Source organism: Brachionichthys hirsutus, chromosome 5 (genome assembly GCF_040956055.1).
Source record: "Brachionichthys hirsutus isolate HB-005 chromosome 5, CSIRO-AGI_Bhir_v1, whole genome shotgun sequence".
In the NCBI taxonomy this organism is placed as follows: domain Eukaryota; kingdom Metazoa; phylum Chordata; class Actinopteri; order Lophiiformes; family Brachionichthyidae; genus Brachionichthys; species Brachionichthys hirsutus.
Genome location: NC_090901.1, coordinates 2,280,005 through 2,292,953, shown reverse-complemented (window position 1 = coordinate 2,292,953; position 12,949 = coordinate 2,280,005). Strand labels below are relative to the sequence as shown.

The following is a 12,949-nucleotide window of genomic DNA, read 5'->3' as shown; positions in this document are numbered from 1 at the left end:
AGTATTCAGTGTGCATGTGGTCATGTGTGTGTGGGAACTAGAAAGACCCTCCGTGTGCCAAGTATTTCTTTACTGAGGGGTTATTTTTATTTTACAACGAATAACCTTGAGGGAAAGAAAACACGTTTAATGGATCCGGACATACAAATAGATACATTTACAAATGAATAAGAAACAGTTATCAGGCTAAAATGAGCATGTGCGAGTTTTAGGAGGAGGGGGGGGGGGCTCTGGGAGAGAGACAGCGTGAGAAAGCGATAAAGAGAGATAGCGAAGGGAGATAGGTGATGAATATCCAGCTTCAGTACCTGTTCGAGCTCCTGTTGACCGAGTGAACAGATTGGAGTCGTCAGGGTCCGTTAATCTGCCGCCTGTGCGCACCGCCGCCTGTGCGCACCGCCGACGGGAAGCGGCGTTCGTTTGGTTTTGACGCGCGTCGGGGAATCTCCCCTGATAATATCATGGATACCTGCCTGGTACGAGCCTGCCTGTTTTGGGCACTGTTGTGGCAGGATGGCTCTTTTGCGTCGCAGTTTCCGTCGTCGCTCATGTAAGTAAAGCCGCTTTAATCCGATTTGAAGCAGTTTGCATTCCGCATGCCTTTCGTCAGCACTCAGGGTGTGCAGCTTGTGTTTTACGCTAAGAGTTGGGCAGGCGGCATTTCATTCATGCTCCAGCGTTCATCTGGAGGGAGAGGTTTGGGTTAGAGTAGGCACTACGTCTTTCTCTGGCTGCTCGCTTCAGGCGCTGATTATAATGTTGGCTCCTTTACGCAGTGAATTAAAGTGGCCAGCAGCGCAGTGACAGCTTCTCAAAGAAGTTACCTGCATCGGTCCTGTGCCCCTGTGAGAAATGACAGAAGTTGTCCCTTGTCTGGAGTCCTTACGGCTTCAGAGTTTGATTCCATCCATTCCTCATCCAACCGATTCGAACCCGCGACCTCCTTGCTGCAAGATCAGATACCAGAATTAACAGAATTTCAATATATGGCAATTTCTGTTTGTTTAATGAGAAAAATGATGAACTTTGATATATTGAAGTAGCTAAAGTAATATTGTCCATTGAAAATAATTATTGTGTTTGAAAAAAAGCCTGATATTGAACAAATGAAAAGTGTATATACGCAATTTGAGAATGTACATAGAGTGATTTTTGACTTGGCAGAGTTTTGTGAGAGGAGGGTTGAGGGGCTGGGAAGCTCTGAAGAGCAGGAGCTCCTGGAGGAATGAACAGCAGACGTCTGCTCTGATCCCGAGCATTTATGAATAGGAGGGCTCCAGACGTATCCGTAAATAACGATGGAAAAAATATATATTGGACTTGCATATTGTCTTTTTCAGGGCAAAATAAACCAACACATTTGAGGCTGTTTCCTGGGCTCTGTGACGAAGGCTGTGAGATCTCCTGCATCCCACTGCATTGGGAACCGAAACTTAACAAACATTGCTTTAGGCAACAGTGCCTTTTTGAGAGTACTGTGCCCCATTGAATAATAATTGGAGCCAGAGTTCTGGGTTCTTGATCCTTTTTGACAGCACATGTTACATTTTGGAAATTCTGCAATTAAATTCCGAGTCCCGACACACAGTTAACTTTTTGGTTGTTAATGAGGGGGATTTACCTTCACTCTTCTTTCTCAATCTGTCAGCAGCAGTGAGTGGAGGTGCAATATATTGTAATTAGTCTCACTTCATTCTTATTGACCGGAGTGTTCATTGAAATACAGAGGGGCTAAAGGAAAAGAAAGAAGATTCTGGGGGGGGGGGGGGGGGGGGTAACCAGAGTTCTCAGTGATGATGGATACCATGAGAAACTGAACTGTGCCCAAACACAAGCACACACCCTCAACGTTTGCCGTCGCTCACAGCCATTTCTCTGAAAAAATAAGCGCAAGTCAAACTGTTTTAAAGAAGAAACAGTTAATTGATGAGTCTTATATTCAGGTCTTCAAATCCCACAATTTGTTTTGTTTGACGTCAGGATTTGTTTTCAGGGAAATGTTTCCGTTTTCTCTGGGAAACTGCCCTCTTCTGTGTTTCCGTGTCCCGGACTTCTTAGCTGTCTGGACTGGGCCCCTTCTGTTTTTGCTTCTATAATGATGTGTAATTAGACTGTAGTTTAACACAGATGCTTACCGAGGTGCAGACTCTGGGCAGCTCATTACTCTCTCCGGAGCCTGAGTGAGAGCGCCACAACATTATGTCTCTCTCTTTTTTTTATTGCCTTGTTTTCTGTTTCATTCCCATTTGCTCTTCCTGTGTCTGAAAAACAATGTGGGGCAGTGTCTGACCCAGTTTCCATTTGTGCGTGTTTATGTGTATGTGTTTAATTATCCAGCGATGTACCAGGGGCTGCTGCAATCTTATCCCAGCAACCAGAGCAGAAACATTTTGCTACCTCAGCTCAGAAGTATCTACTTTTATTACTGTTTTGCCATCACCGAATTTCTGTCTCATTTTATCGATTGAAAGAACATCATTGTGATAATATTTTGATCGCGATAAGATAATACGCTTCAATGAATTTAATATAATTAATATTTGTATAGAAATAGCAACAACCTAATTCATTATTCCCAATTTCATGAGGAGATAAAACTTCACAAATCAAAAGAGTGTGCCACTCCTAATGCCTTTCGAGAAGCATTGTCACTTAATGCATGTTTGGTACCTCAAGGGATCATTGAAAATGAATTAAGACAAAAGAATGAAAGTGCAGAAATGTTCTATGCCTGAGGATCATACTGATACCATTAAAGGCCAATTTCTATAGAATTTCAACAGGGATGCAACCGCAGATCCAAGTGGAACTATTTCAAAGGTAATGGAACCGTAGATGTTGCACCCCAAACGTGAGATTCTTGTATCCCACGATGGCGAACGCTTGTATTAATCCTCCTGTTAATGGCTTATATCCTGATATTATATCAAGATAATTGGGCTGAGCTTTTGAAACAAAATATTCTAAATAGGTTTGAAGAGAAAAAAAACCCCCATGGACACACAATAAAACACATCCTCACACACACATTGCACCAGTGTGTGTGTCACATCCATTTATCAGTGCCGCGAACAGAAGTTAAACTCTGGAAAGACAAGCCTCTGCTTCTCACACAAAGACACACACACAAAAAATACCAAAAAATAAGTTACAAATAAACAACATAGTTCTCCTGGAAGAGCAGTCTCTGGCGTCAGAAGCAGCGCTTCAGAGTTTTCAGCCAGTGAAGCCCAATCAGTAACTCCTGGTCGGGAATCACAAGAGACTGGAGACCTAAGGATGTAGCAGGTCAGAGATCTGGCCGTGCAGGGCTCGTCTAGATGTGGAAACAACAAGGTTGAACTTCACTGGAAGCTAATGAACGGGCGATGAAATGTTGAAATGGCTGTTAGGGGATTTCCCACCCAACCTGTTCGGCAGCCTTGCAAGGTGTCAATCATTTGTGGACTGTGTATTGACATCTCACTGGGGCAAAAGGGAGATGCTATGGTCCAGCCAAAAGAAAGATAGAAAGAATGTCAAGAATATATGAAGCTTATTTCAGTTCTGCTGTTCCATTAGTTCAAGAGGAAAACATTCATGCATCCAGAGAACTGTTTGCAAGCATCAGCCACTCTCAACGTGAATACAGTCGGCCAGCAGCGATTTGTCCATCCTGAAATGTAATCTTATGTCAATAATGAAACACAAAGACACACTTAGTGGGCGCTCAAAGCCTGCCTTCAGGTGGGACAGATATTTTATAGACCTATGAACTGCTGGATTACCGGTAGTAACTCATTAAGAAAATGCTGTCAAAAGCGAAACAACTTTTTCACATAATAGTCAGGAAGACATCCAGCTAAAGTCTTGCGTGTCAAGTCAATATAATATAGAACATAAAAACATCAAACTTGCCAGCGGAGATAAAAATAGAAATAAAATTAAACACACAAGCCCATGTTCTTATTTATTTTATTTATTGTTTTTGTGTGTCCAACATGTTGTGTCACAAGACACAACATTTATCTTATTGCAATGCCATGTGTCTGATTTCTATTGGTTCCTGGTGATTCTGGCAGTGATTGGAAGATATTTCATTTGACCTATCAGAGTAATGGTCTTTGGCTTATTTTTCCTTTCACCCTGTGTATGTCGATGGTCTTCATAGCTAACAGGTTTCACTGTGAAATGTCTGCGATGTGTCTTTTAAAAGGATTACGCCTGCATTACGTGTGTGGATTGCTTTGTTCCCTAGGATTAAAGAATGGGTTGATCAGATGCAGAAGGAGCTTGTCACCCTGGCTGATGTGGCCACAGCTCAGAAGAGCCTCACTGAGGTATGAATCCACACATACTAAAGACACAGGCATAAAGAAAGAGCCCCAGAATGTCTCTGCATCCCCACAAATGTCAGCTTGACTCAGTTTGAGTTATTTAAAAGTTTTATTCTCTTTACATCTTGTATGGAACATACATTTATGTCACAGGACATTTCTTAAATACTACATCATGGGCATGACTTTACATGGCGTGATACATATGCCATCTGTTTGTCTCTAGATTTTTCAGCAAAGCCAGCACTTGTACACTGTGGAACAAAATGATGCAGAAGAGCTGGTGGCCAGAGCAGCCACAAAGATTGAACAGCTGCTGCTGAAGAGGGCGGCTGCTTTGGAGGTAAGCCTCACCCCAGAACCTGCTGTCCATCTGCACATTTACATGGTGCGTTTCTGGATGGGGAAAAAAAAAATCTGTGCTGAGGAAGCCAGTTGGTTTGTACATTTTATATCCATACACAAAAGAGTAAAAGCAAATCCTTGAAAGATTCAATCGGATAGTAAGCATGTTGACCCTGGGGATAGTCTTTCCCCCTTTCACCCCCTTTCTTCCCTCTTTAAACAGAATTGGGTCAGAAATGTTCATCAGTATCAGATGTTTGAACTGTTTGCATGCATTCAGAGGGAGTTCACAGCACTGCTTCCTCTGCCTTTATAAGGCATCCTCATTGTTGTCTTATTAGTAATGAAGTGGGAGTGTTTATGCATTTTTATAAACACATCTCCTGCCAAGTGTCTGTTTTGTGTATGTTCCCTGTAAACTCCCTGATGTTCTTATCGTTTTTCCGATGCGTAAGCAGCCAGGAGAAAACTGTCCTCTGTGTTTTATCCCAGTGATAGAAGAGCGGAGGTGGTCACACATGTCGGTTGTGTTTGGGTCAACGTGTTTTACTGTGTCACGGGTGAGTGCTTGGTGGTGGGGAGGGTTTCAGCCAGCTTGATGCTGATGATCCATCCAACCTCCAGACATCAATCGCTGCTCATTTGTTTTTAGTGAATTGTGAGCCTCATTATTACCCACGACTGACCTCAAGGCACGCTGCTACAAAATTATCATGTTAAACATAAAAAATGAATGAAAGAAGGAATGAATGGATGAAGAAAGTAGAGCATGAACATGTCTTTCTGTTTCTGTTGTCTGATGCTGTGGATGCTGTGGATAGCAACACACCTTTTGTGATTGCTTTAACAAACTTATTGCAATGCTTTCTTGACTCAACGGGAATACTCACAAACTCACATTTGCACAAGGGGGGCGGGGGTGTTACGAGAGTGGCAGTAATCCTGCAAAAGCAGTGTTTTGTTTTGTTTATTTGCAGTGTACTTGTGTGTGGAATAGACTATAAGCCACTGCTAGCTTGTGGACGTAAACATGAATATTGAACATTGCGTGCGGAGAAAGGATTGACAGATCAGAGAGAGAGAGAGAGAGAGAGAGAGAGAGAGAGAGAGAGAGAGCGTTGTGAATAGTGAATCTACAGTATGTGATGTGCCTGAGCTAAATTCTCAACTCACCTCTCCATCACTCAGTCCCACCATGTTTTCTCTTTGTCTTTCCTGCTATCTGTGTACATTGTATAATTAGAAACCCATTCATTGATGGTGGACAAGACAGAAAGCAAACTGATATCACACAAGGTATTGTTCTCAGTCCACGTCTCTCTCTTACCAGCAACCAGCCCTTCATGTTATTTGCTGCAGTTGTTGTTTAAACAATCTGATGTGTGTGTGTGTGTGTGTGTGTATGTGTGTGTGTGTAGGCAGTTTACTTTTGTTCTCCTGGGGTAAAGGGCTCTATCCAGTGACTAATGGGCCAGTCCACACCATTACTGAGAGTAATACCTCACCCAGCACCAGAAAAGCTCCTGCAGGACAGCGGTAGTGTGGTGCTGTGTGTGAGTGTGTGCTTTGATATGTACGTGATCAGGAGTATATGTGCAGGCAAGACGCACACAAGTGTGCTTTTACAAATACATGTACCGCGTCTTACTCTATTGCACTGGCTTGAGTTGAGTCTTGAAATTAAATGATGGGTTCATTATTACCTCCCCCGAGGCCGAGGTTACGTACCCTCTGCGTTCACTTGCCTTAAAATCTTTGGAAAAAGAAACAAACAAAAAAAGAGCCAGCAGATGCAACATTGTTTATCTTATTAGTATTTAGCAAATACCATTCATTGGCCTCTAATCTGCTGTCAAAATATCAGCATTGAACAGAGGATGGCGCTTTGTCATTGGCAGCACACTATAGGTTTCTTATAAGCCTTGGCTTGTTGCTGCTTCAATTGGCAGAATTTAATCATCAATCTATGCTCCTCCAAATCCCTAACAGTTAGCAACAAACTGGATTCCCAATCTGCTAGCTCTCCATCCTGCACATCCCTGGCCTGCTAGCCTCCAGTGTACCAGCCTCTGGATCAATATCCTCCATCCTGCCTGCCCTGAGCTGTGTATCGTTTTCCCTGCATGCTCTGATCCTGTAGTTTCTGAACCTACATGAGACTAGATGAGGAGCCTGATGTCCAGCGGCACTCATTCACTGAGATTTGCTGTCCTATTTTCAAATGATATTCCCATGTCCCTGTCCCTCATCAACAAACTGCTGTCTCCAAAGATGCCCAGAAACACACAGACAATGGCATATATCTACGCTTCATGTCCATAAATGTACCATTCAGTGTTACATCTATGTAACCAGGATACAATGATCGGATGAGTTAAGAAATTTCACTCCAGTCGTCCAATTTGGGGTTAGAGCATATTTTTATTCTGCCTGCCTGCTGTCAAGATGCTATAATAATGAGCGCAAGATGTGATTATGTTTGTCTATGTGTGTGTGTGTGTGTGTGTGTAATACTGTGATGAGCAGAGGCATTGATACAATTAGAGACACATCCCAGTCTCTGTAGCAGATGTTACTCAACCTCCCATCTCTTCCTTGTGCTGATAATGTTAAGAGGTGTCTGCATGTGTCTCTTTTATGGCATTTCTATTTGTGTGTATGTGGTGGGGGTGGGTGGGGGGTTATGTGTTAGGCCTGGAGAACAAGTCACAATGGTTCTCACAGCGCCCCCTACAGAACGAGAGAAAATAATTGTACAGGGACTCAAAACATTAGTTTCCCAGAAATGAAAGAAATCTTTCTGTTCCTTTTCCCCATTCAGACTCCTCTCTTTTTTCTCCATCCCTATTTTCTTACCTCATTGTACCTCCCCTATTTTTACTTTCTTGATATGTCTTGAAGTTGAGACTTGTAACAAATACACAACCTTCATGATTGTGGCCACATTAGGAACAGCCACACGGGATGTGGCTGTTAATGATCTTTAGACTGTTACTATTGCCTGGGGAAGAAGACAGTCTGCTTTGAATGGTCCATTGATTTCAAGGGTGTGGAATCTTTAGAAACACTTATTTCTACCCCCCCACCTCCACCCCCACACGTACACGTACACACTACACACACCACCAGAGAGTCTGATGGGCTCAGTGAGGTTTAACGGAGCCCGTCTCATCTTCCCTGTCTATCCTTTAAGCTGTACTCTGCTTTCTCACTAAATGCTCGGTGGGCTCCTGGGCTGCCCTGGCAGAATGACAACCAAGACTTGTGAGGGCATGGCAGAGCTACCTCTCTGTGGCGCTAGCAGGACTCTGCTGCCATCCTGCACTATCGTCAGCTATTAAAGTTATTTTACTCCCAAAGGCTGCAGAGCTCATACATCAGTTTGCATGAATGGTGCAAGGTGCATGAAATGAGAACTATTATGTCACTGGCTGTTGGAATATTGATAGGCACAGCAGTTTTTGGGCCGCTTTTATGTCCACCAAGCATCTATTAACAATGCTACATGCAGATAGTAGTGGATACTTTGCCTTCTAGTATTATGTCCAGGATTGTTATGAATTCCTTCTCCTCCCGGTCCATTTTTCCCTTTGAAGCATCACATTCTGAAAACCCCTGCGCTTCTCTGCATCTATTTATCCAATTCCCAGTATCCATATTCTTCTTCCCCGTGAAGTCTGTCTGCAGGGGAGCGGCGGCGCTTCTCAGGTCTCCATTGGTCATTCTGAGACAGAGTGAACTCATTATGGTGTGAAGGTGGGTTATCGCTGCTGCAATAAGTGAGAGGGAGACTAATGAGTACGTGTGTCTCCAGGGAATGCGCTCTGTGCTCCGATTAAGTAAACTATTGTCGTGGTAAATTTGTCGCTTGAACAGAGTAATGCTGGCTTCTCATCAGAAGCATTGACTTGTAGCAGCACTGTAATTAACCCCAATGCTGTTTCGAGAGGTTACCTTCACCTCAGAGAATGGTCGCGTCACATGATGCAGCCTTTGTGGAATTTGATGGTGGCATTGCTTTGTTTGGGTCGTCTGGTAACGCCTCTCTGTGTGTACATGTGTGACAAAGAGAGAACGAAGAAGAAGGGTAATTAGGCATCCTTTCCTCACACACTCCTCCTTACCCTCCCCCGTGTTTCCCAGAGGAGGGGGGGGGGGGGGGGGGTCTCGTCAAAGCCTTGTCATGAATTTTTAACGACCCTGTCGGTCTTACTCTTCTAGGAGGCGTGTGTGTGTGTGTGTGTGAAGGGTGTGTGCATGGGTTTGCATGCACATGTGGACATAGAGACACAAAATACTGTGGCTGGATATTCTCCATTTATGTCAGCTGAATTGCTGCTAAAGTAAGATGCATGATGTGTAAAGTATCGAACAGCTGTTGCCTAAGCGTGAATCACGTCGCATAAAATGTCATGCCATGGGAGAAACCTCAAACAGAGGGAGGATCTGAAATCCATGTTTATTCTCCTATATGTTTGATGCTGCACATACCACATACATTAAGTAAACTGAATCTATTTTGAAAGGCTATGGGTGTATACTTAAAACTCAGTAGTGATGTTAACGCATGCAGTGCGATGTTAGAGTAACATTAGTTGACATTCATCTCATGACAAGACCCCCTGTACTTGGCCTTTTCAGGATGGCTATGGACGGCTGCTCCGGCTTTCTCTTTTGCTGCACATTATCGTATATCTTTTTGTTTCTTGAAATCCGTATGGAATGAAAACATGAATCACGACTTTGGTTTGAGTTTAAATGAGAATTTGTTTTTCTTTTTATCTCATGTGGTGCCATTAATTTCACCATAATCCCATGCATAAATGTAACACAAATGACAGAAAACGTTCTGCCTTGGTTTTCGGTTTTATACAATTTCTGTAATACAATCTATGAAAGCATATTTCATATTAGAGGGGAGTGCTGAATGGGTCTCTCTGGTCCTGTTGGTGTCATCTGATTGTCAAATGTATTTTAGGAAATCTTATCAAGTGAAAATTAATGCACAGGCACATGGCAGTATCCTCAAACAAGATTCAATTCAAAACTCATGTTTCAGTAATATACGTATAATTACTTCTGTTGAAATCTACTGAGCAGTAAAGGCAGTTATTTCTTCCCAGAGTGATAAATACCTGCAGCTCAGATTGTGCTGGCTGTTTTTATTGCTTATTGTTTAGTAAATTTTCAATTATGATAAATGATCTACTCTTCCCACTATTTTCATTTTGCCCTAAGCAAATCATAATCCTTTATCGGCCTCTGTTATGATTTCCATCTTGCCTTTTAGACATGCACTTTTTTTTCTCCAAGGGTTTTCTGTAATTACTGAATGCTATGCAGGCGACATACCTTATGCGGTTTCCAGTCTTAATCCCTGGAATATTTCACTCCCCAGAAACTGGCCACAGCTGCTGAGGACTTCCAGATGCGCTATCAGTGGAAAGACGAGTTTGAGGTAGCAAAAAGACACAAATGTTTCCGTTCTTTGTGTAACACCCTAAAGTGTCCATGAGATGATGTTTGTGCTTCTGTGTGACTTGTTACTTGTTTACAGGATGGCGAAATTGCCTACTACAACGCAAAGGACAATGTGAGAGTGGTTTCTACTCCCTACTGTTTACTGTCCTACCATTTTATGTCTTGCACACACACACACACACACACACAGTCACAGTCAGACATGTTCATTGACTCCCTCTCTCTCGTCCTCCCTTTCACCTCATCATCTTCCGTCTTCCATTTTGCACTTCTTATTTGCCACTTTCATGTCTTATTTTCTTTCACCTTAGCTTTCTATAATTGCCTTAGCCTTTTTACTACTATCCCTCCATATTTTGCCGATGCTCCAAGCTTTTCTTCCAGATTCTTTTCTATCATCCCTCCCCCCACTCTTTTTCATGTGAAGAGGTTTCTGCCATGTTTCTCTTCTAATTGACAGATGAGATGTATGAGCTGGCTACACTGTTGCTTTATTAGGAAGCAACTGTTCACACTCCCCCCCCCTTGTTCCTTCTCCAGGCACCTCAGTCCCCAGACTCTTTCCCGTTCCTGCATTCTTTCCTCCATGTCTCATCATCCTGTTCTTCGCATGTCTGCGTCCCTGTGCGGCTCTCATCGGAGTAGATTGGTGAAAGATTGGTAGGAGTTATAAATCTCCTAAAGGGATACAGACAATCTGGCTGTCTCCTGGTACTCTTCCCAACCGTGAATGATCGGGAGGCGAGACATCACTAACCATATGGTCGATGATGCCGTATTTTGTCAAACGATCTAGGAGGATGTGATAAGTGCAGGGTTGCCATTATTACATCAGAGTTGATGAGGATCTATAGTTAGACCGACTTTGAGATCCTCTGCTTTGATCGCAATCTGCAATCTCTTTTGTGCATTCATTGACACCTCAGCAAATAAAACAATGTATAGATGTGTGCGATATCTTAAAGCCACAGTCAGATTTTAGTCTTTGCTTCGCTCAGGTGGATTCAAATGAAACGGAGGCAAGCAAATACAGGATTCGGCCAGACTTTACAGAAGACCCATCGTTTAAACGCCTGACTGATCACAACCACACGGCTGTCCACATTCCCACTGACATCTATGATGGATGTGAGTACACACTGTCTCTCACACACACAAACCCAAGTGGTAACCATGGATACAGCTGACACTGTAAGCGCATTTTGAAATGTGTTCTTTATAGGTTGCACTTCTAGTATATTAGCATGTTTAATTTGTATAATAGGCAATGCAGTGTAATGAAGTCTTCTCCTGCATGCTGCTGTACCCTGAATAAGCTACGTGTCCTTGGGATTCAAGGAATGAATGGAATGATGTGTGCTTTTGTTCTCTTTCTGTGGAAGCTTACAAACATCACAAACATGGTTGCCTTTTTTTTACTTTTTTTAAAGGAAGATCTAGATAATAAGTCTCGATTCATGCTTTCATGCATCACATGGTTTTGAGCAGACCTTTATTTGGACATGAGAGAGTGGGTTTAAACACAGGGGGGCACTGACAATGCAAATTATGTTACTGATCCATTCAAGCCATGTTTAATTCCTGGAAAGGCTTTTTCCTCACTAAATGAAATGGAAGCTTAATTAATTTCATGAATTAAACCTTTGTTACCTGCTTTTCCATGTCAATATGACTGCTTTGAAAAGGTCTTGTAAAAGCTTTGATGCATATTCGTAAAGGAAGAGTTTCACTGAATTCTGGCCAGTGGCTCCACTGGATATGCGCTGTAAAAACGGCATTTTCTCAGGATACAACATTTTAGTTGCAAGTGTTTCTTCTGTGTTTTTATGTGTCTGCTTTGACAGCATTACTGCATTTGCTTCATACTGTGACATCAGGCAAAACTGCTGGATGCGGACCCTACACCACAAACCCACTGGCAGTTATGAAGCCGCATTATCAACACTGAAACAAAGCAGTTTGCTACTATTTTAATGTAATACAGAACCATCAGCAGCATCGGTTTTGAAGCCCTTGTCTATGCTTCACATTGTCAGCTGCCTTTGTCTATCTAAAATCATTGAAGATGATGATGGAACCTCATCAAAATGTTTTGGCCTGTCTGTTATTTTATCATGTGGTGATATTTATTTCGAATATTACCAAAAAAAATCTCTACGGTCCCTCTGAGTTCAATATGAATTTCAAAGACAGGAGGAGTGACTGCTAAATAACTAACTCTGGTTTAAATCATTTCGTCTTCCTTCTTTGTCTTCCTTTATTTGAAATCCCTGGTCAGCTCACTATATGCTAAAAGTGTCATAAGTGAACAATAAAATGTTCAGTCTTTTGAATTATGGGACACCATGGATTTGAGCAACAGGCTGCACGGATGCTGTGTGAAACAGTGTGTCTGTATATGTGTTTAGATGCTCACTAATTAGCATGGAGTAGGATGTTGTGTGTTAGCAGTGACTTGGAGGGACATTTAAATGGAGTGACTTCCTTAGCATGGCCTTCAGCCTGCTGCGGAGTCGTCTGGCCCCAAGGTCACCTTTCCGCTGACCCCAAACGCCGGGGAAGCAAAGTGAGGGACGAGGATGGGGCACACTGATGTTGGGTTCTGTTATCTGTGAAAGTGCATGGTTGGCTTATTAGCATGCTTTTGTACCTGGCCAATTTTTTACTGAGACACTTTGGTTATAATCTGGGCTCGGTGCCATGGCTTCTGAAGCTTTCTTTTTCTCACGGATGCTGTTTGTTGGTAGCCCGTAATGAGTATGCATAGTTCCACTAAGCTGCTGGGACATATCCTGGGCTGAGGTCTT

The 12,949-nt window shown here is 42.7% G+C and overlaps 1 protein-coding gene across 1 annotated transcript in view; it reads left to right on the top strand.

Moving 5' to 3' along the window:
• Window positions 1-461: 461 nt before the first annotated feature.
• The window catches only part of LOC137894131 (voltage-dependent calcium channel subunit alpha-2/delta-1), a 38,368-nt gene continuing 25,880 nt past the window's right edge, over window positions 462-12,949 (top strand). Inside the window, exons 1-6 of the mRNA XM_068739605.1 lie at window positions 462-550; window positions 4,238-4,319; window positions 4,543-4,659; window positions 10,060-10,119; window positions 10,219-10,254; window positions 11,141-11,270. Coding sequence (XP_068595706.1) covers window positions 462-550; window positions 4,238-4,319; window positions 4,543-4,659; window positions 10,060-10,119; window positions 10,219-10,254; window positions 11,141-11,270 — 514 coding nt within the window. The remainder of the gene's footprint in view (window positions 551-4,237; window positions 4,320-4,542; window positions 4,660-10,059; window positions 10,120-10,218; window positions 10,255-11,140; window positions 11,271-12,949) is intronic.